The 22,464-nt window shown below is 39.4% G+C and overlaps 1 protein-coding gene across 4 annotated transcripts in view; it reads left to right on the top strand.

Moving 5' to 3' along the window:
• trim9 (tripartite motif containing 9) overlaps nucleotides 1-22,464 on the top strand; it is a 62,699-nt gene that overhangs the window by 10,498 nt on the left and 29,737 nt on the right. For all 4 annotated transcript variants that reach the window (XM_073039831.1, XM_073039832.1, XM_073039829.1 and 1 more), the window contains exons 2-3: nucleotides 14,010-14,105; nucleotides 15,074-15,196. In XM_073039831.1, coding sequence (XP_072895932.1) covers nucleotides 14,010-14,105; nucleotides 15,074-15,196 — 219 coding nt within the window. The remainder of the gene's footprint in view (nucleotides 1-14,009; nucleotides 14,106-15,073; nucleotides 15,197-22,464) is intronic.

The following is a 22,464-nucleotide window of genomic DNA, read 5'->3' as shown; positions in this document are numbered from 1 at the left end:
AAATTTCTTTCACCAGAGGGTGATAAATCTGTGGAGTTAATTGCCACAGATAGCTGTAGAGGCCTAGTTACTGGATATACTTAAAGTGGAAGTTGATAGGTTCTTGAGTAGTAAGAACATCAGAGTGTCAAAGGTTATGAGAGGGATAATCAATCAGCCATTATGGAATAATGAAGCAGACTAGATGGGCCAAATAGCCTGCTTCTACTTCTATATCTTATAGCCTGTAAGTAGGTTACGGCACCATTCAAAGGAATAGAATCATCATTGGGAGCTTTATGGGGTTGTGGGGATGAGGGTGGTGGGTGTTGAAGGAAAAGGAGTGGACAGTATGTTTAAAAATTATTAGTATGGAAAAGGAAGAAGGCTCAAGAAATATTATGGAGGGAAACTCAAAAGTAAAACAAAATATGCCTTGGTTCTGAACCCCAATCCTCATCCCTCACTACACAGAATATCAACACAGACATTTTGCATTGATTTCCCCCATTGCCAGTAATTTGTTTTGGTGTTTTTATTTTAACTTTTGAGTACATGTTATGATTTAAAAGGGAAAGATTATTTGCAAGAATTTTGCATTTTTTAAAAGATCACATTAATTAGAATTTAAAAGATCATTAATTAGTTGCAGGGTGGTTATAGAATATAGCATGTTACAGTGCAAGCAGCGAGTCAAGAGCTCCATGTGAGCCATCTACTCTAATTTCATCCTCCTTAATCTTTAATATTCTTAAAACAAGCTATCCATCTTCCTTAAGATTGTACATAAATGCTGTGCTGCAATTATTGAAAAACAGTTTAATATTCAAATGTGCACATATTTTCAAAAAAGATTGATCCATTTTCATTGTATGGCATTTGCCTCGTTTGTCCAAATGTCATTACCTATTTATTCAGAACCACTGACAGCTCCCTGCTGCAGAGAAGCATTTTGATCCACTCACTAGTCGCATTTCTGGATGGAAAAAGACAGTTGACATTTCGGGTCAAGGCCCTTCATCTGGTCTGTCGGCTGCTTGTTTCGCTCCACAAATGCTATCTGACCTCCTGAGTTCCTCAAGCAGCTTTTTTTTTGCTCCATATTCCAGCATCTGCCTTTCCTTCATTGATTCACACAGTGCTGCTTCCGGGCCAACAACGTAAACCTTAAAGCAGTAAGTTTAAAAAAAAAAGCTTGTTTAGTATTCAGTCAAAAAGATATCATGGTTACTGGAATATTTTATTGATCTACAGTAATGGAGTTGCTTGACGTAAGACTGAAATGAGGAGGGCATGGATCAATACTTTCTTTTGTGAAAGATTTTGTTTGGTTTCAGGGCTTTTACAATTGACAAAAGTGATGAGATGGGATGTGAGTTGAGAGGGTAAAGCTGCATATAACCTTGTTTGACTCTATTCTACATCATAGCCTGAGGTCCATTTCCCCTCCCTCCATTATTGTCACCATCTAAATAGAATCATGACTTTACTGTGTGGGGCAATTAAGAGCTCAGAACGAAGTACACTGGTACATTGTGTTCATTGGAATGAATGCACCATGTCACTTGCTGGCCAATAATGGTTATAATTCTAAAGGTTAGGGTTTGTAATTTTAGATCTAATGATTCATTTTTGTCAGACTATAGTACTCTGTGTCAGCTTTGTCTCTTACTGGTTCAGTCTTGTTAATAGGGACTATTTAAGTATTGGTATCTTTGTGATTTTATTAAGTATTTAACTGTCCTATTTCATCACAACATGCTAATATTTCATGGTCATTAGAGTAATATGTATTTTTAATGAAGCCTAGGAGAAATTGGAAATTGAAAGAAAATTAATTTTGGTGCTGCTTTGGACAAGGGATATTATTCATTGGTTAAACCTCATTTTAAATGAACCCCCCGAGAACTAGTCACTAGAAATCAAATTTAAAAATTGAACAAATATTACTTTGTTTTCTTTGGGGAAAAAAGCTAAGTGATCCCCATCAGGCATTTGATCACCAATGGAAAAATATTACATAGAAATATAAATCTTTCTGTTATCACAAATGATCCCAGAATTTGTAAATCATTAAAATAACAAATCGATTTACATTGAATTTTTCTGACATTTGATGATCTTATTATTCATTGTTTAGAGGATGTGGGCACCAAAATAGAAAATTACAATTTGCCTCAATTTGGGATAAACATTTTGCATTAGATTTAATGAACTGAGATATTTTGAAACGAAACATTTCCTCAAACCTAAATAAGTGCATTAAAGTGTTTAGATTTGAGGAAAGATGAGGATTCCTAAGAAAGAGCATACTTTGCATGGAAATCGCTATGTATAATGAAATTGGGTTCAACATATAATTAGATTATTTAATACATTGTAGTTATGGCCACTTATTTAGACTGCATTTTTGTTGCTAGGACTTTAACTGAATAACATAATTGTTTTAGTAGTCAGCAATATTTCATAATTATTTTATCATATACCTTAGTGCTTGTGTGACTTTATGTGCACATTTTCCCACTAGAGTGAGAACTAACGTCAAAAATAATTATGGGCATTTGGTTGAAACATATTGAGATGATTTGAGAGCTATACAAATGAATTTTCTTTTAGCAAAATCCACCATTATTTTAAAGCTGAATCTGATGTAGTCTGAATTGTGCTCAATTATGTTATGGACTTTGCAACATCACGATTATCAAAAAGCTTTGTTATTTCAAAAAAAAAACACAAGACTGCAGTAAGACCTTTGATGACAATAAATTAGTTCTGATAATTTAACAATGCTGCAAAGGCAGGTTGAAGTTCTCTATGTTTGATCATAACTGCAGGGTAGCCAAAATACGTATTTCAGTTCAGGCTTTGGATGAATCAGTATCTTGATTTTGCCCCAAATACTTTTACATGTGTAAATTTTGTTTTTTTTTTGTTGCACTGTGCATGAATTGATATATAAGAGGCATTGATCATGTGGGTAGTCTGAGGCTTTTCCCCAGTGCTGAAATGGCTAGCACGAGAGGGCACAGTTTTAAGGTGCTTGGAAGCAGGTACAGAGGAGATGTCGGGTAAGTTTTTTTTATGTAGAGAGTGATGAATGTGTGGAATGGGCTGCCGGCAATGGTGATGGAGGCGGATACGATAGGGTCTTTTAAGAGACTCCTGGATAGGTATATGGAGCACAGAAAATTAGAAGGCTATGGGTAACCCTAGGTAATTTCTAAGTTAAGGACATGTTTGGCACATCTTTGTGGGCAGAAGAGCCTATATTGTGCTGTGGGTTTTCTATGTTTCTATAAATAAAGTGGGAGATGAGAGAATGCTGAAGTTACAATTTTATTTACTTTGTTTTGCGACAAAGCCTTGAAATTATTGTTGACTTTGTGCCAAAATACAGCAGGTTCATATCTATGTTCAGAGATGGGTTATGAGAATTGTAGCATCAGGGAATGAGATTGAAATGGTTTCAAGACCTGTAAGAGAAAATTATTTACAACCTCTCTGATTATTTAATGCTACAGAAGTAAAGCAATATACTGTCTCATTTGCTGGATCTCTAATTTTAAAAGCCTGCTTGCTCTGTTCAGCCAGAGATTTGTTGCAACTAATCCAAGCCTTTCATGATCTGATTTATTTTTTCCAAATGCCCTCTTCCACCCCTTCCCCCACCACAAGGAGAAAAGAACTGTATAATGCAGCATTTCTTTATTGATTTGCTTTGCAACACCTGGTTTAGAATAATGAAGACTTTTGGTTTCTGAGGATCAAATGGAAGCTCAAGCAAGTAATAGCCTTTCAGACATTCCTAATTTATTCTGTAGTTTCAGTAGTGGTCTGCAGTAAAATAACTTTGTTAGCAGTTGTAAGTTGATAGCTTATCTACACAAATAGATCGGTTGGATTGTCCATCAGAAATGAACAGCGAGAAGTATAACAAAACAAAATGAGAATACAATACAATTTGGTATTTGTTAAAATTATTGCATGTAAAATTTTAATAATTGATTATCTGGAAATTTTTATGTTTGCCATTCATATAGTTTGTTGGAATGTATAGAGCTGACTAATACAAACATGCTTTGTTTCATAGTAATCATGCAAAGTGATGAGTATTTTGAGAAATCTGCAATTTAGGTAACGTATTTTATGTTAGCTCAAACTGAGATTAAGGAGCAGTTTATCTTCTGTTACAAATGCAGAAATTGCTTCATAATCTTCAAGTCATCATTCATTGCTAATGTATTATCTTGAGGAATAATATGATTCATATTGATGTGCCAACTGTTAAATAAATGTAAATTTATTCTGCACAATCAAATTACTTGCAGATTGATATAACTGCAAGAAATTGGATTGTTTTAATTAAAGCTCCTAGGCATAACCTGAGTGGTTAGAATTGCATGAAAAATTCATGGACAGTAGAAAAAGTGAGATGTATCTCAAGTTAGGCTACCATTTTTTTGAATGTCGTGTGGTGTCAGAAATAATTTTGTTAAAATCTTGATTCTTAGAAAATTTTTGGAGCAAATTTGACTTTTCTTAATAGGAACATTGATTTTCTTAGTTTAAGTCCAGCTTTAATTGGGAACAAATATCCTATGGTATGTAACACTACTAACTGACTGTATCCAATCCAATATATGTTTTCCAAGTTCTGTTTTTGTCATGGATTCTTACATTTCCCTACTGGTGATGTTAGACTTACTGATCTATTCCAGCCTTTAACTTCACCTATCTTTCATTCCCAAATAGCGCCTCATAACCAATTCCTGCCTAATATCCTTGTAGTTCTTTATGTTGAGGATGAGGAATCTGATTCTAATACTTAACTCTCCATCTTAAAGAAAATTCTGTCATGTATTGTAATCCCTAAATGACCCTACATAACAAGATGGTGTTCCTCTTGTGCAATATCCAGTCTAGAATAACCTGTTTATCATTCATCAGCACATTTTAGTAGAAAAACAATCTATTGCGTGCATACTCAAGAATATGTCCACCACAATATTATTTCTAGTTTGATTTGACCAATCTATATGTAGATTAAAGACATCCGAGACTTCAGCTGTATCCTCCTTGCATGTGCCTCTAATTTTCTGCGTAATTCCATCTTCTGTTTCTGTGGTTTCCGACCATTTAGCTGCCATGGATCCTTACCATTAACTGAGAGTTCCATAGATCGCAGATTGGGAAACCCTATTCTACATGATCGTTTGGGAACCGGTAGTCAAGCCCCACCAATGTTTTCTCCTTAATTTCTTAGTTTCAACTGAATATATTCTGTTTCATGATTTTCTGAGACCAATCAGAAAATCTTTGCAATTACAATAATTTCCATAAGACCACAAGACATAGGAGCAGAATTAGGCCATCTGGGCCATCAAGTCTGCTCCACCATTCAATTATGGTTGATCCTTTTTCCTATCTCCTCCTCAATCCCAGTTCCCGGCCTTCTCCCCATAATCTTTGATGCTATGTCCAATCAAGAACCTATCTATCTCTGCCTTAAAAACACCCAATAACCTGGCTTCCATAGCTGCATGTGGCAATAAATTCCACAAACTCACCACCCTTTGGCTAAAGAAATTACTCCAAATCTGTTTTGAAAGGGTGCCCTTTTGTCCGGAGGCTGTGCCCTCTTATCCTAGACTCTCCCACCATGGGAAACATTCTTTCCACATCTACTTGGTCTAGGCCTTTCAACATTCGAAAGGTTTCAATGAGAGCCCCCCCCCGCCCCCAAATCCTTCTAAATTCCAGCAAGTACAGACCCAGAGCTATCAAATGTTCCTCGTATGATAACCCTTTTGTTCCTGGAATCATCCTTGTGAACCTCCTCTGGACCTTCTCCAATGCCAGCAGATCTTTTCCAAGATGAGGGGCCCAAAACTGTTCACAATACTCAAGGTGAGGCCTCACCAGTGCTTATAAAGCCTCACCATCACATCCTTGCTCTTGTATTCTAGACCTCTTGAAATGAATGCTATCATGGCATTTGCCTTCCTCATCACCGACTCAAACTGCAAGTTAACCTTCAGGGTGTTCTGCACAAGGACTCCCAAGTCCCTTTGCATTTCAGATTCCTGGATTCTCTGTTTAGAAAATAGTCTGCACAATTATTTCTACTACCAAAGTGCATGACCGTGCATTTTCCGACATGAAAATTTCCTTTTTCACTAACAACTTCCTTTCCCCCGTTTTTCCTGTCCTTACATACTGAGTACACCTGGATGGTCAATTTACATTGGTCACCTCCAGATATGCCTCTGTATTACCAATAGTATCAGAAATGCTTATATTTATTTGCACTTTGTTTAACAGCCTTGCTCTGAATGCTCCACACATCAGGCACAATCATTTAGACTTTCATTTTTAGCATTGTGTCCTCTCTTATTTGCACTCTGTTTGGCTCTCACCTTCCCCCCCCCCCCCCCTTCCACCTTTGCTGCTGCTTTTGCTGTCTTTCATTTCTTACCTTGTCCTCTATCATTCTGCCCAAGTTACCTTCCCTGCCATGCCTGCTTATGTTTGCCCTGATAGTAACAGCAAAATCCTCCCCAAATGACAGCATTGCTCCTTGTTGTGACCAGGTGTACCTTATCAAATTTGTACGAGACATACCTTTCCCAAAACTGGTTCCAGTGTCACCTACCTTCCCCAGAATTAGTCCCAAGGTCCTGGGAATCTGAATCCTTCCTATACATAGTTATCCAATATCTTCCTGTTTGGAGTATTCCTGAGATGACTGTCTTCAAGGTCCTACTTTGTAACTTTGCACCTAATTTCTGCTATTCAGCTTGTAGAACCTCATCCCTATATTTAACCTATGTGATTCATACAGATGTGTATTCAACAACAAGCTGTTCAACCTCCCCACTCCAAGGTGTCCTGCTGTTACTCTTAAATATTCTTGACCTGCAGCACCTCCAATGGGTACTGCAGCAGGTAGGCAAGATACCTTTCATATATATTGATGTACACGTCAAGCTTTTAACTCCACCATTCAGTTGAGTCTATGGAATATCTTCCTCAAGTACCATATTCAGAATGGTACTGAAAATATTGAATCCATGCAGTGGGAGCACATAGAAGTTTAAATTGAGGAAATTATCTACCCGCTGACCCTACTGGGCACCTGCACATCTACGTAAATGTCTAAAGTTCCCACATTGACTTTCTCTCTGATTCCACAAAGCTTTGATCCTGAGGAAATCAGTAAGAAGAAAGAAATACTTTCTGTATGACGTTCTAATATTGTCCTCCTACGCTGATGCAATAAATGCAAAGTAAGCTGAAGGAACAGCACCTCATTTTCCATTGAGGTGTGCTGCAGCCCTTGGAACTGAATACGGAGTTCAACAAGTTCCCATAAGCAGCCTTTCCAGTTTGTCAGAACCAACCAGTTGCAATATAAGATCATCCTGTAGTTATAACTCAACAGCTTTCTCTACAGATGCTGCCTGATTTTGTAGGGTTTTCCAGCATTCTCTTTTGTGTCTCTTCTTGTGTTTCAGTTTTCGAGCAACTGTTGTATTCATCAATATGCAGTTCCAATATTTTCTTCTTTTCTCTCCCTAACCACCTTCATTCATCTATAATGTGGACACCACCAAAAGCATTTTGCTACCTGCCCAACCCAGACATTTCCTCCCCTGCACCTTATTCTTCTCTGCAATTTAAAATGTGTACGTTTTCTCAATTTTCCACACCTGAACTGAAATGTTAATTCTTGATTCTTTCACCACTTGTGCTGCCAGATCTGCTGAATATTTACAGTAACTTTTGTTTTTATTAGCAAAGCAGTAGTTGTACCTCACATAGCTCTCTTTAAATGTTTTCTGAGGTCAACAATATTTTATCATTATTAAAATCTAAATTGCAGGCATTATAGTAAATGTTTAAGGTGTGGACGCTGTTAACTAATGTAGTAGGCAAGTGTGTGATTTGATTATGCTAAGATTTCAAAGGTTTTAATGGCATTCAGCAGTATTTAGAGTTTCAGGCATGAAGGTAGTTTCACAGATCAGTTGGAAGCTATAAAATTCATGCAGATAGCAGGAATCTTGGTTGTTCTTCCTGGTGTATTCTGATCCACTTGCTTTGCATGAATTGAAAGATGTTACAATTGATTATTAGTAAATCGTGTATTGCGTCATTTTATTTTTGGGTAATCTATTAAAGCCATAAAAGCAATTTGCAGAGGATTTTTGTCATGTTAATCTAACCAGTTCAAATACCTCATTATAAATGGTTTGTATGCAGTACACACAACTGATCTTTCAATGTATTCTCATCAACTTGAGGACAACTTTCTTAAAAGAGAATTGTAAAAATAATTAACTGGCTTCAGACATTTACTCAATAATGAAGTAGCTGGATATTAGAAAGGTAGGCAAAAATTGAAATGGGTAATAATAACTATGGGAGTGAGACTTGAATGGAGTGTGTTGTAGTACTTGGAATGGAGATGCAAGGTGCAGATAGTTATTTTTATTTAATTGTGAATCTCTTACCAAATTGAAATTCATATCAGTAAAAATTTTGCTGTCTATTTGAACACAGTACCATCTACTATGATGCTATAGAATGTTTGCTAAAATATGTGCTTCAGTATTAATTTCCTTAAAACTCACCAGTTCCCAATAACCAAAACATATTGATTGTATTTGGTAGCTTTTGTTATAATAAAACTGAGGTGCATGCTCAGTTGAGTTCTTTTAAAAGCTCTTGATTATTTGATGCTACTGACAAAGAAAGATTATACTATCCACCCTCTGATCTTACCTTCTACTCCCCAAAATTTGTATCCTAAAACTATAAAAACCTTAAGGTCTTCAGATGTTGTAAATCAGAAATATAAGCAGAAACTATTGGAGACACTCTATGGAGAAAGTGAACGTTTCAAGTCCAGGACCTTCCAGCATTAGATTGCAGCCCAGTAGGTCACAGCTGTTCAAGTATCCAAGTAAATGTAATTATTGCACAACAATGAAAGCAGTTTTTTTTATTAAAGCACATGGGAACATCACAGTGAACTTTCCTTTGGGCTGAAAAGTGACCTCTCCCAACTCGGCGCAAAACGTAGGAAGAGCTCAGCAGGACAAGCAACCTCTGTGGAAGTAAATAAACAGTCGATGTTTTCATCAGGACTGTTTATTCATTTCTATAGACACTGTCTGACCTGCTGAGTTCCTCTAGCATGTTGCACTGGATTTCTAGCCCTTGCAGAGTTTGTGGGTGTTACTCGCAGAATTTTCTGTGTTTATGCTCTCCCCACTCAGCTTTTTCTCTCTTTGCTAGACTTGTAATCAAATTCCTATTAATTTCATGACTTTAAATTTGCTGATTAATTTGTCTCTCCTATTGCTAGTTCATTGGCACCTTTCTTTTTGTTAAAATACTTCAGTAGAAGCTCAGAACTAATTTCTAAATTGATATCACATGAACTTGCAAAAATTGAGAAAATGCATGGTCATTTGACAATTTATATTTCATCTTTATGTCGTAATAGTGAAAAAAACTGAAGATGCAATTTAAGATTTACTATTTATGTACGTCTTCATTTTGATGTGGTCTATTTGACTACTATTTCTACCAGTAGGAAAATTGTCCCGAAAAAAATCTGTAAAACAAGCATTCCATGGTTTTATAAAACATGTAAAGCTATCTATGGATCAGAAAACAAGAACTTTACAAAATATATGTCAAATTGCTTTGCTTTGTTTAATAAAGTCGGAGTTATTTGTCTACCAGATAGGAAGTATCACCTTGAACAAAACTAGTGTAATAGTAGAAACACATGTTGGGTTATAACATCAATTACAGTTTAAGTTATTGGTTGACATGATTAAACATAAGAGAAAATGATTTTCCTTCTCCCTGGTACCACTCTAATGTTACAATCTTTGGTGAAAGAACAGTTGGGAATACAATTCTCTAGTGCTAGTGTCAAAAAGATCTCCCCTGCAGTCAGTGAATGATATACAGTAGTGTTACAACAGTGCTCTCTAAAGGCAGGAGACAAACAAAAAAGGTTTAACCCTTTCTGTTACTTCTCACAGGATGGAATGACCAGATTTCCAAGGGGCACTCATTGACAACTATTTTCTCAAGTAATGTTTTAGGTAGCTCTGATTTTACGTTAAATGCACTTTTGAAAAAATCATATTTTGTAAAGATAATGAAAAGTCATATACTTGGATTTTTGAAATGTAACTGGATAAATTCCTAGCAGTTGTCAAATTGAGTTTTGGCTCATTCATGAACATTAGATGTCAATCTTTTTTACATAGAGTTGGTTTAGTTGATATAATTGGTTTTTGATATGGTATGTAATTTTTAAATTAGTTTCTTCAGTATATTTCAATTAGTTGTAAAACTAAATAGAACATAGAACATACGTAAATCAGTACAGCACAGGAACAGGCCATTCGGCCCATAATGTTGTGTCAACCCGATTAATTAGCAACCAAATGGCCAACTAAACTAATCTCTTCAGCCTGCACAATGCCCATATCCTTCCATTCCCCTCATATTCATGTGCCTATCTAAAAGTCTCTTAAAATTCCCTTTACCACCACCCCATTCCAGGCACCCATCACTCTGTGTTTAAAAAAACTGTTTATATTGTTTTTATTTAATAAGTACTATACTTTATTGCAAAGGAGATGAAATGTAAAGATAGAGATGGCTTACTGCAGCAACACAAGGCATTGCTGAGACTGCACCTGAGCTATTGCCTTTACTTTCAATAAGCTTACTTAAGGAGGGATGTACTTCTATTTGAGAGCTCAGAAGAGGTTTGTTAGTTTTATTTCTGATATGGGGAGGCTCTGTGGTGTGACGATTAATGCTGCTGCCACACTGCTTCAGTGATGGAGTAACCTTTCTCTGAGTACATTCTCCTTGTAGCTGCACAAGTTTACCTCAGAGCTGTATTTTCCTCCAACATAAAGGAATGCCAGTCAGTTAATTGGCTTCTGTGAATTAAATGTAGGAAGTTGGTAGAGTAATTGGGGTGATTTTATTTAAATGTAATATAGAATAGGTCACAGGGAAATGGGGGGGTGAATTTGGGCAGAAATTCCCAGAGTTAATATGGACTTAATGGTGCAACAAAACATGACAATATGGAAAAAAATTGAAATGAGGCTGATTCCTAGTTGTCGTCAGAGGAGCCGTTGAGCAGTTTGAAAGAATGGGAGCTGATTTTATTAGGAAAGGAAAAGATACAATCACAATTTAGTCATTAGGATTGTGAAGTTATCAGCATGATAAATCCCTAAGTAATTTTTCTTAAGTAGTTTAGGTTGGTGAGGTAGTTGCTGTGTGTAGCAATAGCTGGATTGTAAAGGTCAAATTGCAGAGCTGGTGTTAATGCAATAATAAATGAAAAACAACATGGTTATGAATTTCAAGTTCAAATTGAAAGTAAATTTATTATAAAGTGTGTATAGTTACCATATACTACTGTTAGATACATGGATTATGACCAAAGAAAAAATGGCTGAAGTCACTTTTCCCTTTAGTGCAAGGGAGTTTATTAGGTGCATAAAAATTAGTGAAAAACAAAATGCCAATATTTACAAAATGATATCTACAGGAAAACACAATAATAGCTCTGGAGTTATTTTGTCCAGTGTGAACTCCCTACCTTTCTCTCTCATACTGAGGGATAAGGGCTCCTTTTTGATAGGCACAGGCACATACAATCTTTAATTACCAATAAAGTTAACTCAAAATTACACATGATGCACCCCACAATGTAGCTACAACAATATTACAAAACAAACAGAAGTATCTACCTTAAATACAGTATACAAACAACATCTAAAGGAATGGAATATTCTATCGTGTATAGTGGGAAAGGCACCGTAAAATCAACCCTTCTGCTCAGGTTAGGATCTAATGGAGGCCACGTGACTGCCGGGAAGCTGCAGCAGAACGCTCTACACAATCGTACGCTTGCAGTCGAGTACAAAGAAAGAAGGAAATCAAACCAAACCTTAGTGTTTGACTCTGACCGCATGCACCAATCCGGAGGGAAACCAGTGGGTCGAATCTGAGGATATACGGGGAAGACACGGAAGTGCGTACACTCAGCGCAATGACAGCAGAACGACTGTGTGTGTGTGTGTGTGTATGTGTGTGGGTGGTATTTAGGCATTTATGGTGGAAAAGGGAATATAATGGAATTTTATGAAAAAATAGACATAGACTGATAAAGATTGACAAAAAAGCATTGTACAAAAGAAGAGAAACTGCAAATGAAAATAATACCATGAACATGAGTTGCAAAGAGTCCTTGAAAGTGAGTCTGTGCCTCAGTTCATAATAGTGCTGGATAAAGTTATCCTCGCTGGTTCAGGAGCATGGTAGTTGTAGGGTAACAACTGTTCCTGAACCTACTGTAGGGAACTTAAGGCTTCCTTACCTCTGGCCCGATGGTAGTTGTGAGGAGAGGACATGACCTGATTGTGGGGCTCTTAGGTGATGCATGCTGCTTTCTTGTGGCAGCTCTCCATGTAAATGAATTCGTACTGGGGAGGGTTTGCCTGTGATAAACTGGGCTCTATCCACCACTTTCTGCAGCTTTTTCCATTTGTGGGTGTTGGCGATTCCATACCAGGCCATACCAGGCCAATTAGGATTCTCTCCACCATACACAGAGAATGCTGGAGGATCTCTGCTAGTCAGGCAACATCTGCGGAGGGGAATAAAGAAATAATGTTGACTCCAGCATCTGCAGAATCTCTTGTGTTTAGAATACACTCTGCTGTGAATCTGTAGAGGTTTGTTGAAGTTTTTCGTGATATGCCAGAAGTACACAAACTTCTAAGCAAGTGGAGACACCGTTGTGCCCTCTTCATGATGGCACTTGTGGGCTGGTCTCAGGACAGATCCTCTGATCCGATAACACCAAGGAATTTAAAGCTACCGAAATTCTCCACTTCCATTCCCCTAAGGAAGACTCTCATGAACCTCTGGTATTGCTAATGCTAAATTAGAGGTTTTTGTGGTGGTACCACTCAAGTAGATTTTCAATCTCCCTTCCAACTTAACCATGGCATTAACTATGGCAAGTATAAAGTGAGTAGAGTAAGACACTAAACACAAATCCCCCTGTGTATTTGCACATGAGTGCACAGGAGGTGGCGTTGCCAATCCATCCTAATTGGAGTTTGCTCATGAGGAAATTGAGAATCCATTTGCACAGGGAGATGCCAAGGCCCAGATTCTGGAGCTTAATGATGATGCTTCCACATTGGCCTCAGAGGGTCTTCCGAGGCTGTGGTAGTTCATGAAGGTGCTTCCAAGTTCTGTCAGTCAAAGTGAGCATAAAAGGCATTGAGCTCATCTGGGAGTGAAACTTCATTGCCATTTATGTTGCTTGGTTTTTCTTTGTAGAGGTGATCACATTTAAACCCTGTCACTGATTCAAATTTAGTTCAGAATTCACACTTTGCACATGAGATGGCATTCTGGAGGTCATACCTGGTCTTCTTCTACTTCCCTGGATCACCAGTTCTAAATGGTATTGATGTAGCTCTCAGCAGATTGCAAATCACTTGATTTATCCTAAACATGAGAAAGTCTGTAGATGCTGGAAATCTAAAGCGACAAAGTGCTGAAGGAACTCAGCAGGTCAGGCACCCTCAGTGAAAATGAATAAACAGTCGACATTTTAGGCCAAGGCCCTCTTCAGGACTGAAAAGGAAGGAGAAAGATGTCAGAATAAAAAAAAGGGGGGGGGGGAGAGGAAAAAGACTAGCTGGAGGTTTATAGGTGAAGCAAGATAGATGGAAAGGACAAGAGCTTGAGAAGAAAAACATGATTCACGAACTGAACAGTAATATGACCATGAAAATTTGCATTTCTAATCATTTGCTTAAGATTCATCTGTAGTTACTTTTAAGCAATTATGTCCAAGATATGGACAGGAATTCATAACCCAGGAGAAAGTTAAGGTTTTCAAATGTTAAAGGTTAAAGATAAGGTTTTGCCTTATCTCATATGTACATTTGTCTTAGAATCAGCTCTCTCAAGCATTGAATGGATTGTCAGAAAAGGCAAAGGAGGCCAAAGAATTCTTGGCACTGCTGAGGAGCATGGTGCAACAAATTCAGGTATGAATTTAACAACTGAAATGAAACTTTATTTAACTTCACTGTTTAAAGTGGATCATGTCTTTATTCAATTTATGTTTGCTTGGAATTTTGATTAATGTGTTAATATTTTACCAGATATAAAGTGCACTTGGAAGTAAATGTTTTGGTGTAGCTTTGATTGCATTTGGTCAAGGCTGTCCCTTTTTTGGTAAGTTAGCTATGGACTGGAAGTTAAATTTAGTTGATAAACAGAAAAAGATGCATGGGAGCTCACTGATTTCAGCCAAAATATTATAGATTCCTCTGTTCCCTGGCTTTGCAGTACAATGATCAAATAGTCTACACACTTTAGGAAACTTGTAGTTTCAACACTATAATAGCCATCTCCCCTCTCCACTCTCAGTCCCATTGCAGGGTTTTGACTAAATATCAGTTATTCCTCCACCAGAAACTCAACCCGCTACGTTTCTCCAACAGCTTGTTACTCCCAATACTTGTAGCTTCTCTGTCCCCATTTGTCACCCTCCAGTCCCAATCCTTACTGCCTATGTTCCCATTTCTGTCCTCTGCAAACTCTTGCATCTCCCTTTAGTTTAATTCTTTCTTTCCCTGTTTCCTTCTCTCTATTTCTAAGTATTGTTTTGGAATGTTAAATACTGTTGCTTCATTGACTCTTTGATTGCTTGGCCCTCTGCCATGCCATCATCTCTTACCTTCTTTAACATAATTGATTTTGCTGCTCTCCTGATTTTGCATTTTGTTTATGGCTGATTTTACTCTTAGTATTAGTAAGATTGAAAACAAAGAAGTGAAATACAAAATTAACGTTTCTCAAAGAATGATAGTCTGAATATATGTGATTTCGTGTATTTCAGATAGCAATGATTTTCTGAAATATATATTACAACAATCCATTGTTGGATGTGTTATTTTGTATTTGAATTTAGCTGATTATCTGAATAATTCATTGCATTTGCTGTGTACAGGAAAACAGTGTCGAGTTTGAAGCTTGTCTTGTTGCTCAGTGCGATGCTCTCATTGAAGCTCTGAACAGAAGGAAGTGTCAGTTGCTTTCACGAGTAACCAAAGAACATGAACACAAACTCAAGGTTTGTCCTATTGCTACAGTATTCCTTCCATTCTAGTATTACTGTCGTGATAACATTGCTACAATTTTCAAAAAGGTATATGTTCTGTCAATGTGAATATTATATTACATCAATGTAATTTAAATGTTCCTTTAATTTGTGATCTTGATATCTTTATTACTATTGTCAACAGACATGTGAATTCCTTTACTTTATTCTGCTGCTATATATACGCTTAAGTCAGACAATGATCTTACAATGATGTTACAAAATAGTGCCTGTGAACCATGCGATGTGTTGTGGTTTGCTTACAAAATTTCTACCAGTGGAGATAACTTTATTCAACTTCACTCACCCCATCACTGTGTACTGTTCACACAACCTTTTGCTCATTTTCAAGGATTCCTCATCTCATGTTCTCTATATTAATCGCTTGCTTATTTATTTATTTATTCATTCATTCATTCATTCATTCATTCATTCATTCATTCATTCATTCATTCCTTTTGTATTTCCAGTTTGTTGTCTTTTGTACATTGGTTGTTGTCCTTCCTGTTGGGAGCAGTCTTTCATTGATTCTAATATGTTCTTCAATTTACTATGTATGCCCACAAGAAAACAAATCTCGAGGTTGTATATGGTGACATATATCTATGTTAATAATATATTTACTTTCAAGTTTGAAAATGATTTTGGGATCAGTGGCAAGTGACTTAATTACAGCTAAACAAAGCAGACTGCAGATGTTGTGGTCAAATCAACACGTACAAACACGCTGGAGGAACTCAGCAGGTCGGGCAGCATCTGTGGAAATGAGCAGTCAACATTTCGGGTGGAGACCCTTCGTCAGGACTGAAGAAGGAGGGGGCAGGGGCCCCATAAAGAAGGTGAGGGGAAGGTGGGAAGGAGAAGGCTGGTAGGTGCCAAGTGAAAAACCAGTAAGGGGAAAGATCAAGGGGTGGGGGAGGGGATGCAGGGAGGAGATAGGCAGGAAAGGTAAAGAAGGAATGTAAGGGGAAAGCACTATGGGTAGTAGAAGGCGGCAGAATCATGAGAGAGGTGATAGGCAGCTGGAAGAGGAGGCAGAGTGAAAGTGGGATGGTGGAAGGGAGGGGGAGGGAATTACTAGAAGTTGGAGAATTCGATGTTCATACCATCTCGGAGGGCTTTCAAATCCAGAACTGCATCGTGGAAGTTCATGCTAGGATCCTGCAGCTGCTTTTGAATACGGTCAATGTGAATGAGTACTTTGTTCAAAAATCCTAGCAAAATTAGAAAATTGTAACTCAACATGCAGTTGTACAGCTGCTTTGCGTCACTTCTTGTTTCACTGGTCTCATTTTCATTCTCTTTCATGTCCCGGAGAACTTGAAGTATCTCCTCAAGGTGCTTGTTGACAGGCTTCACTGCTTCTGTCCTTGCACTCCACCTGGTTTTGGACTCTGATTTAACAAGTCAAGTCACTTTTATTGTCATTTCGACCATAATTGCTGGTACAGTGCATAGTAAAAATGAGACAATGTTTTTCAGGACCATGGTGTTACATGACACAGTACAAAAGCTAGACTTAACTACGAAAAAAAAACAACACAGAGAAAGCTACACTAGACTACAGACCTACACAGGACTGCATAAAGTGCACAAAAACAGTGCAGGCATTACAATAAATAATAAACAGGACAATAGGGCAAGGTGTCAGTCCAGGCTCTGGGTATTGAGGAGTCTGATAGCTTGGGGGAAGAAACTGTTACATATTCTGGTCATGAGAGCCCGAATGCTTTGGAGCCTTTTCCCAGACGGCAGAAGGGAGAAGAGATTGTATGAGGGGTGCGTGAGGTCCTTCATGATGCTGTTTCCTTTGCGGATGCAGCGTGTAGTGTAAATGTCCATGATGGCAGGAAGAGAGACCCCGATGATCTTCTCAGCTGACCTCACTATCTGCTGCAGGGTCTTGCGATCCGAGATGGTACAATTTCCGAACCAGGCAGTGATGCAGTTGCTCAGGATGCTCTCAATACAACCCCTGTAGAATGTGATGAGGATGGGGGGTGGGAGATGGACTTTCCTCAGCCTTCACAAAAAGTAGAGATGCTGCTGGGCTTTCTTTGCTATGGAGCCGGTATTGAGGGACCAGGTGAGATTCTCCGTCAGGTGAACACCAAGAAACTTAGTGCTCTTTACGATCTCTACTGAGGAGCCGTCGATGTTCAGCGGGGAGTGGTCGCACCGTGCCCTCCTGAAGTCAACAACCATCTCTTTTGTTTTGTTCACATTAAGAGACAGGTTGTTGGCTCTGCACCAGGCCTGTGCAACCACAGGCATGGCATTTTGGAGTTTTTCCCAGCACTGTGTTGAATGAGAGAAAAACACGTAGAGAGCTTCGATGGTTCCAAAAAACGTGACTATCATTGTATCCTGCTTGGCTGCATGTACACCCACCAAGTTGAGTGAGTGATTGTCACAACTCACAAACACTGCCATGTTGTTTTTCTCACTTATTCTTTGATGAACACCACTTCTGTGTCCAGCCATCACAGCAGCATTGTCATAGCATTGTGACCGACAATCTTGTAGCTCCATTTTGTCCTTCTCTAGCTGTTTCAAGATGTCTTCAATCAATCTCTCAGCATCCTTCTGGTTTATCTGGATAAAACCAAGGAAGGACTCTCTAACACAAACTGTTTTCCTCTTAAAAAAAAATCAACTTCCACGTACTTCACTACTTCTGACATCTGCTCACGGTGTGCCTGATCAGGAGTCAAGTCAAACATGAGACCATAGTATTTGGCTTTACGAATGCTTCTCAGTAAACTCTGGCAAACAGTGGATGCCATCATGTGGATGAATTCGTTCTGGACACCCGGTGAAATATAAAACGTGGATCCAGGATGACTGTCCAAATGAGTGAGGTGTTCTTTTATGACAGGGTCAAAGATGGCCTGTAGTTTCAGTAAGCCAAGGAAATTTCCCACATTGGAATCATCGTTTAGCTGAAGTGACTCCCTGTGTGCTCACAAAGCCAGGTTCTGAGTCACAAGGAATTTTATGCTGTGAAGGATTCTCGTCAAGATATCACGCCACTTCTGCTTTTCCTTCTCAATCTGTGACTGAAATACCGTGTCAATAACTCCTCTGTTTCCAGCTAAATTTCTTTCCACTGTGTGAAGCATTCCCGATGATTTTTGGCATTTTCATGAACACTAATCCTTTCAGGTGCTTTCCACTGGTTGAATCCACTTTCCTGCTCCAATGAGGATTGATGGTCTGACCGGGAATAGAAAAGACAACAGGTACAAAATGCAGAGTTTTTGGAAGGGGAATAGACCAGCCATAAGTGAGTCACTTCCTCACCACGACCATTTCCCAAAACATAGTATTGTATTGAGCATACATAGTAAATCCAAATTTGTTGGTAGGAAAGGCCCCTCAGTGTTCTGGAAATACTTTGAACACAGCTTTATTATTTCTGTTCTCAACGCATCAGGCAGAATTGCTCTTCCAGTATCCTTGTCGAACTTCAGAAGTCCAATGTCATGCTGTTCAATCACTTCTGGTATGACAGCTGGAGGCTCTTTAACACCATCCAGTTCACTAGGTTCAGTGTTGTGAGGTTCAATTTTGTCAGGTAATATCTCGTCATTAAACTAAACATCACCACCACCACCATCGTCTTCCCCTCCTGTCATATCCACGTTCTCTGTGGCAGCCTCACTCTTAATCTCATCATACTCTGATTTATCTGACTTGACTTCCACCTCGGCTTGTGACGCATTTGTACTTGATCCACCTTCGGATTCTATCAAACTTGTAGCAGGTGCAGGCAACTCCATGGAACATGTCAAACTACTTGTTCCGGGCTTTTCAAAGAAGGGCATGAAGAACTTGCTCGACTTCTTGGCTTCCTCCGCCTCCAACTTTCATCTTTTCTGTACTTCAGCTCCACTTTCCTTCTTCTTCATGAAGAAACGTTTCATGGTCTTCTTACACAATTCTCAAAAATAATCCAACCTAGTGCTTCTCACGAAAATTCATTTTCCACTATCCGAGGATGGCTTGTCTGACTTTAATAGAAACTGCTCAGTGGCGCCCCCCCCCCCCCCCCCCTTCAAGTGGCACCCAGGGCACATGCCATACCTGCCATACCTTAGATACGCCACGGTTTGGAGACAGGATTTTAATCTCTACTCATTCATACATTAGTTTACTTTTATTTACCTAGAGATTCAGCACAGAACAGGTCCTTCCAGCCCAACAAGCCATGCTGCCTAGCAACCCTATTTATCCCTAATCTAAATGCAGAACAATGTACAAGTACCAATTACCCAACTAACCAGTATGTCTTTGGACTGAGGGAGGAAACCCATGCAGTCTTGGGTTTCAAATTCCTTACAAACAATGCTAGAACTGAACTCCAAACTCCGGCGCTCTGAACTGTAATAGTGTCGCGCTAACTGCTCTGCTACTGCGGTGCCCTATTAATGGCTGATTCCTTTATCTGAGACTATGTCCCTTAATTCTAAAATCTGTTCTGATCTCCTGATTCTTCTAGATCTCTCATTTTTCTAAGCACCAGTAACTGTAGGACATTCCTGTTCAATCTCCTGCCAGAGAACAACCCAGGAAGTAATGTAATGAATCTATATGACATTGCAAAGCATTTGCATTATTTTTCAGTATAATGCCAATAAGTGACAGTGTTACACTAAACAAGGACTTATAGGTTATGTAAAATTCCAGCCAGAAAGATAAATAGATACTTTATTGATCCCAAAGGAAATAAGTGTCACAATAGCACTACAAGTGCATCAGGCCCCTTGTAACAAAGGCCAGCAGATCATTTGATTCTCTGAAGACCTGCTTTTTATTATTTTTCAATGGATGTGGACATCGCAGGTAAAAGGCATTCATCTGAATTGAGTAGTCTGATAAATCTCTTCAGAAGGCAATTAAGAATTATCCACATTGCTTTGGGTCTGGAATAACATAGCTGATATTTTATTCTGGAATTTTTTTATTTGTTATTTAACTGCAAGGTCACAGCAAGATAGTTTCCTTTATCAATGCTTGCTTGTTCCGTGGTGTACGTTGTTATGCCGTTGGCCCCCTCCTTTGTGAAAATCGCAAGAACTCTAGTTAAGGGGGGGTCAGCTGACCCAAAAGAGAGAGACGTGCGGAAGACCACGTTCTCCCAAGAAGCAGAATAAAGGTGACTTTGACTATTGTCTCATGGAGACCACGTGAAAAGCCCTCGGGCAAAGTGGGCTGGTTGAGAGAAAGATCGCATTACCTGCAACTTGATTGATACCTGCGATCCCGTGAAGAAGTATAAAGGCGGGTCTGAGGGGAGGACCCTCAGGTGCACCTCAGCAGACGCACCCAGGAGACACGAGATCGATTCCCGTGGGAGCGGGACGCCATTTTGAAGGAAGCCACATACGCTAGATTCCGAATTTGAATCTGTGGCTAAAACCAACGAAAGACTGCTTTTAAAATAACAACGGGGAAGTCTGCTCCCCTGATTCCAAGGATTTGCTCTGCCAAGACGACGGGCAAGTGTGCATCTTTTCTAAACTATAAAGGAAAAAGCCTGCAAACTTCTGAGTGACTCTTTAGACTTCCGTTGGACTCAGTATTACCCCCTAGACAACTGTAGAGCTTATTTCTGATTGATTATGGTTACACCGGTGTATTAGATTGAGTTTTGACGATCTGAATGTTTTGTATTAACCATACGTTTGTGCCCTTGTTGAATAAAACGTTTGAAAATAGTAGCATCCGACTCAGCTGATCCATCTATCTTTGCTGGTAAGTTACCTGGTTACGGGGTTTACGTAACAAGTGGGGGCTCGTCCGGGATTTGAAACCAAACGGGAGGGTCAGTGAATCGGGCTGTAAGTCCAAACTTAAATCTGGTTATGCAGGTAGCCAGACGGGAAACCAGCAAAGATGGATGTGGAGGAATTTAGGAGAAACCTGACGGTAGAGGCGCTAGGGAAGGCTACAAAATCAGACTTGGTAAATTTGGCGCAGGCATTAGACCTCACAGCGGTGAAGCCAGCAATGAAAAAGCAGGAAGTGCGAAGGGTCATACAACAGCATTACGTTGGGAAGAAGGTGTTTGCAGCTGAGGATTTGGAAAATATTCCCGAAAGGAGATTAGTGAGTGGGACAAATCAGGCAGAGTTGGAGAAAGCAAGGCTGGAACATGAGTTTAAAATAAAGCAGCTAGAAGTAGAAGCAGCTGAGAAGGCTGCAGAGAGAGCTGAGAGGGAAAAAGAAGCCGAGAGAGCTGAGAGGGAAAAAGAAGCCGAGAGAGCTGAGAGGGAAAAAGAAGCCGAGAGAGCCGAGAGGGAAAAAGAGAGAGCCGCAAAGGAAAGGGCTGTGGAAAGAGAGCATGTGTTCAAACTAAAGGAATTAGAGATAGGACGGGATCATGAGCTCCAGCTAAAGCAGCTAGAAATAGGAGCAGAAGAGAAAGAGAAACAAAGGAGCCATGAATTGGAGCTGGACAGGCGAAAGCAAGAGCGAAGAACTCATGGGGAAGAGAGAGAGGAGGGGTTTGATATTAGTCGGGCGTTGAGGTTGGTCCCCCCGTTCGAGGAGACGGATGTTGATAGTTATTTCTTGCTTTTTGAAAAGGTGGCAGGAAATCAGCAGTGGCCCAGAGAGCAGTGGGTGGCGTTGTTACAAAGTGTGTTACGAGGAAAAGCACAGCGGGTATATACCGCGCTGCCTCCGGAAAGGGACGGAAATTATGCTCAAGTAAAGGAGGCCATTCTCCGAGGTTACGAGTTAGTACCTGAGGCGTATAGACAAAGGTTCCGAAATTTAAAAAGAGGGTGGAATCAAACGTATACCGAGCTAGCCCATGAGAAGGGTGTGCTCTTGGACCGTTGGTGCACAGCTGAAAAGGTGGCCGAGAATTATGGGCGTCTCAGGGAGTTAGTTTTGATTGAGGAATTTAAAGGTTGCGTTCCGGAAGAGATCCGAATGTATTTAAATGAGAGGACGAATCAGTCCATCTCAGAGATGGCTAGGGTCGCAGATGAATATGCCCTAACCCACAAGACAAAGTTTTCCTCGCCAAAAAGTTACCCGAGAGACCGTCGGAATGGTAGGGAAAGTCCGCCGGCTAAGGGAGAAACTCCGCCGGGAGCTAGCACAAAAAGTGAGGATAACAGACAGGAAACCTGGAGATCTCCTGGTTTAAACTGTTTTAATTGTGGAAAGGTGGGACATATTGCATCAAAATGCACTGCTCCGAGGAAGGAGTCGGAACGAGGGAAAGC

The sequence above is a fragment of the Hemitrygon akajei genome, chromosome 3 (assembly GCF_048418815.1).
Source record: "Hemitrygon akajei chromosome 3, sHemAka1.3, whole genome shotgun sequence".
NCBI classification, from domain to species: domain Eukaryota; kingdom Metazoa; phylum Chordata; class Chondrichthyes; order Myliobatiformes; family Dasyatidae; genus Hemitrygon; species Hemitrygon akajei.
This window is presented reverse-complemented; position numbering and strand designations above follow the sequence as displayed.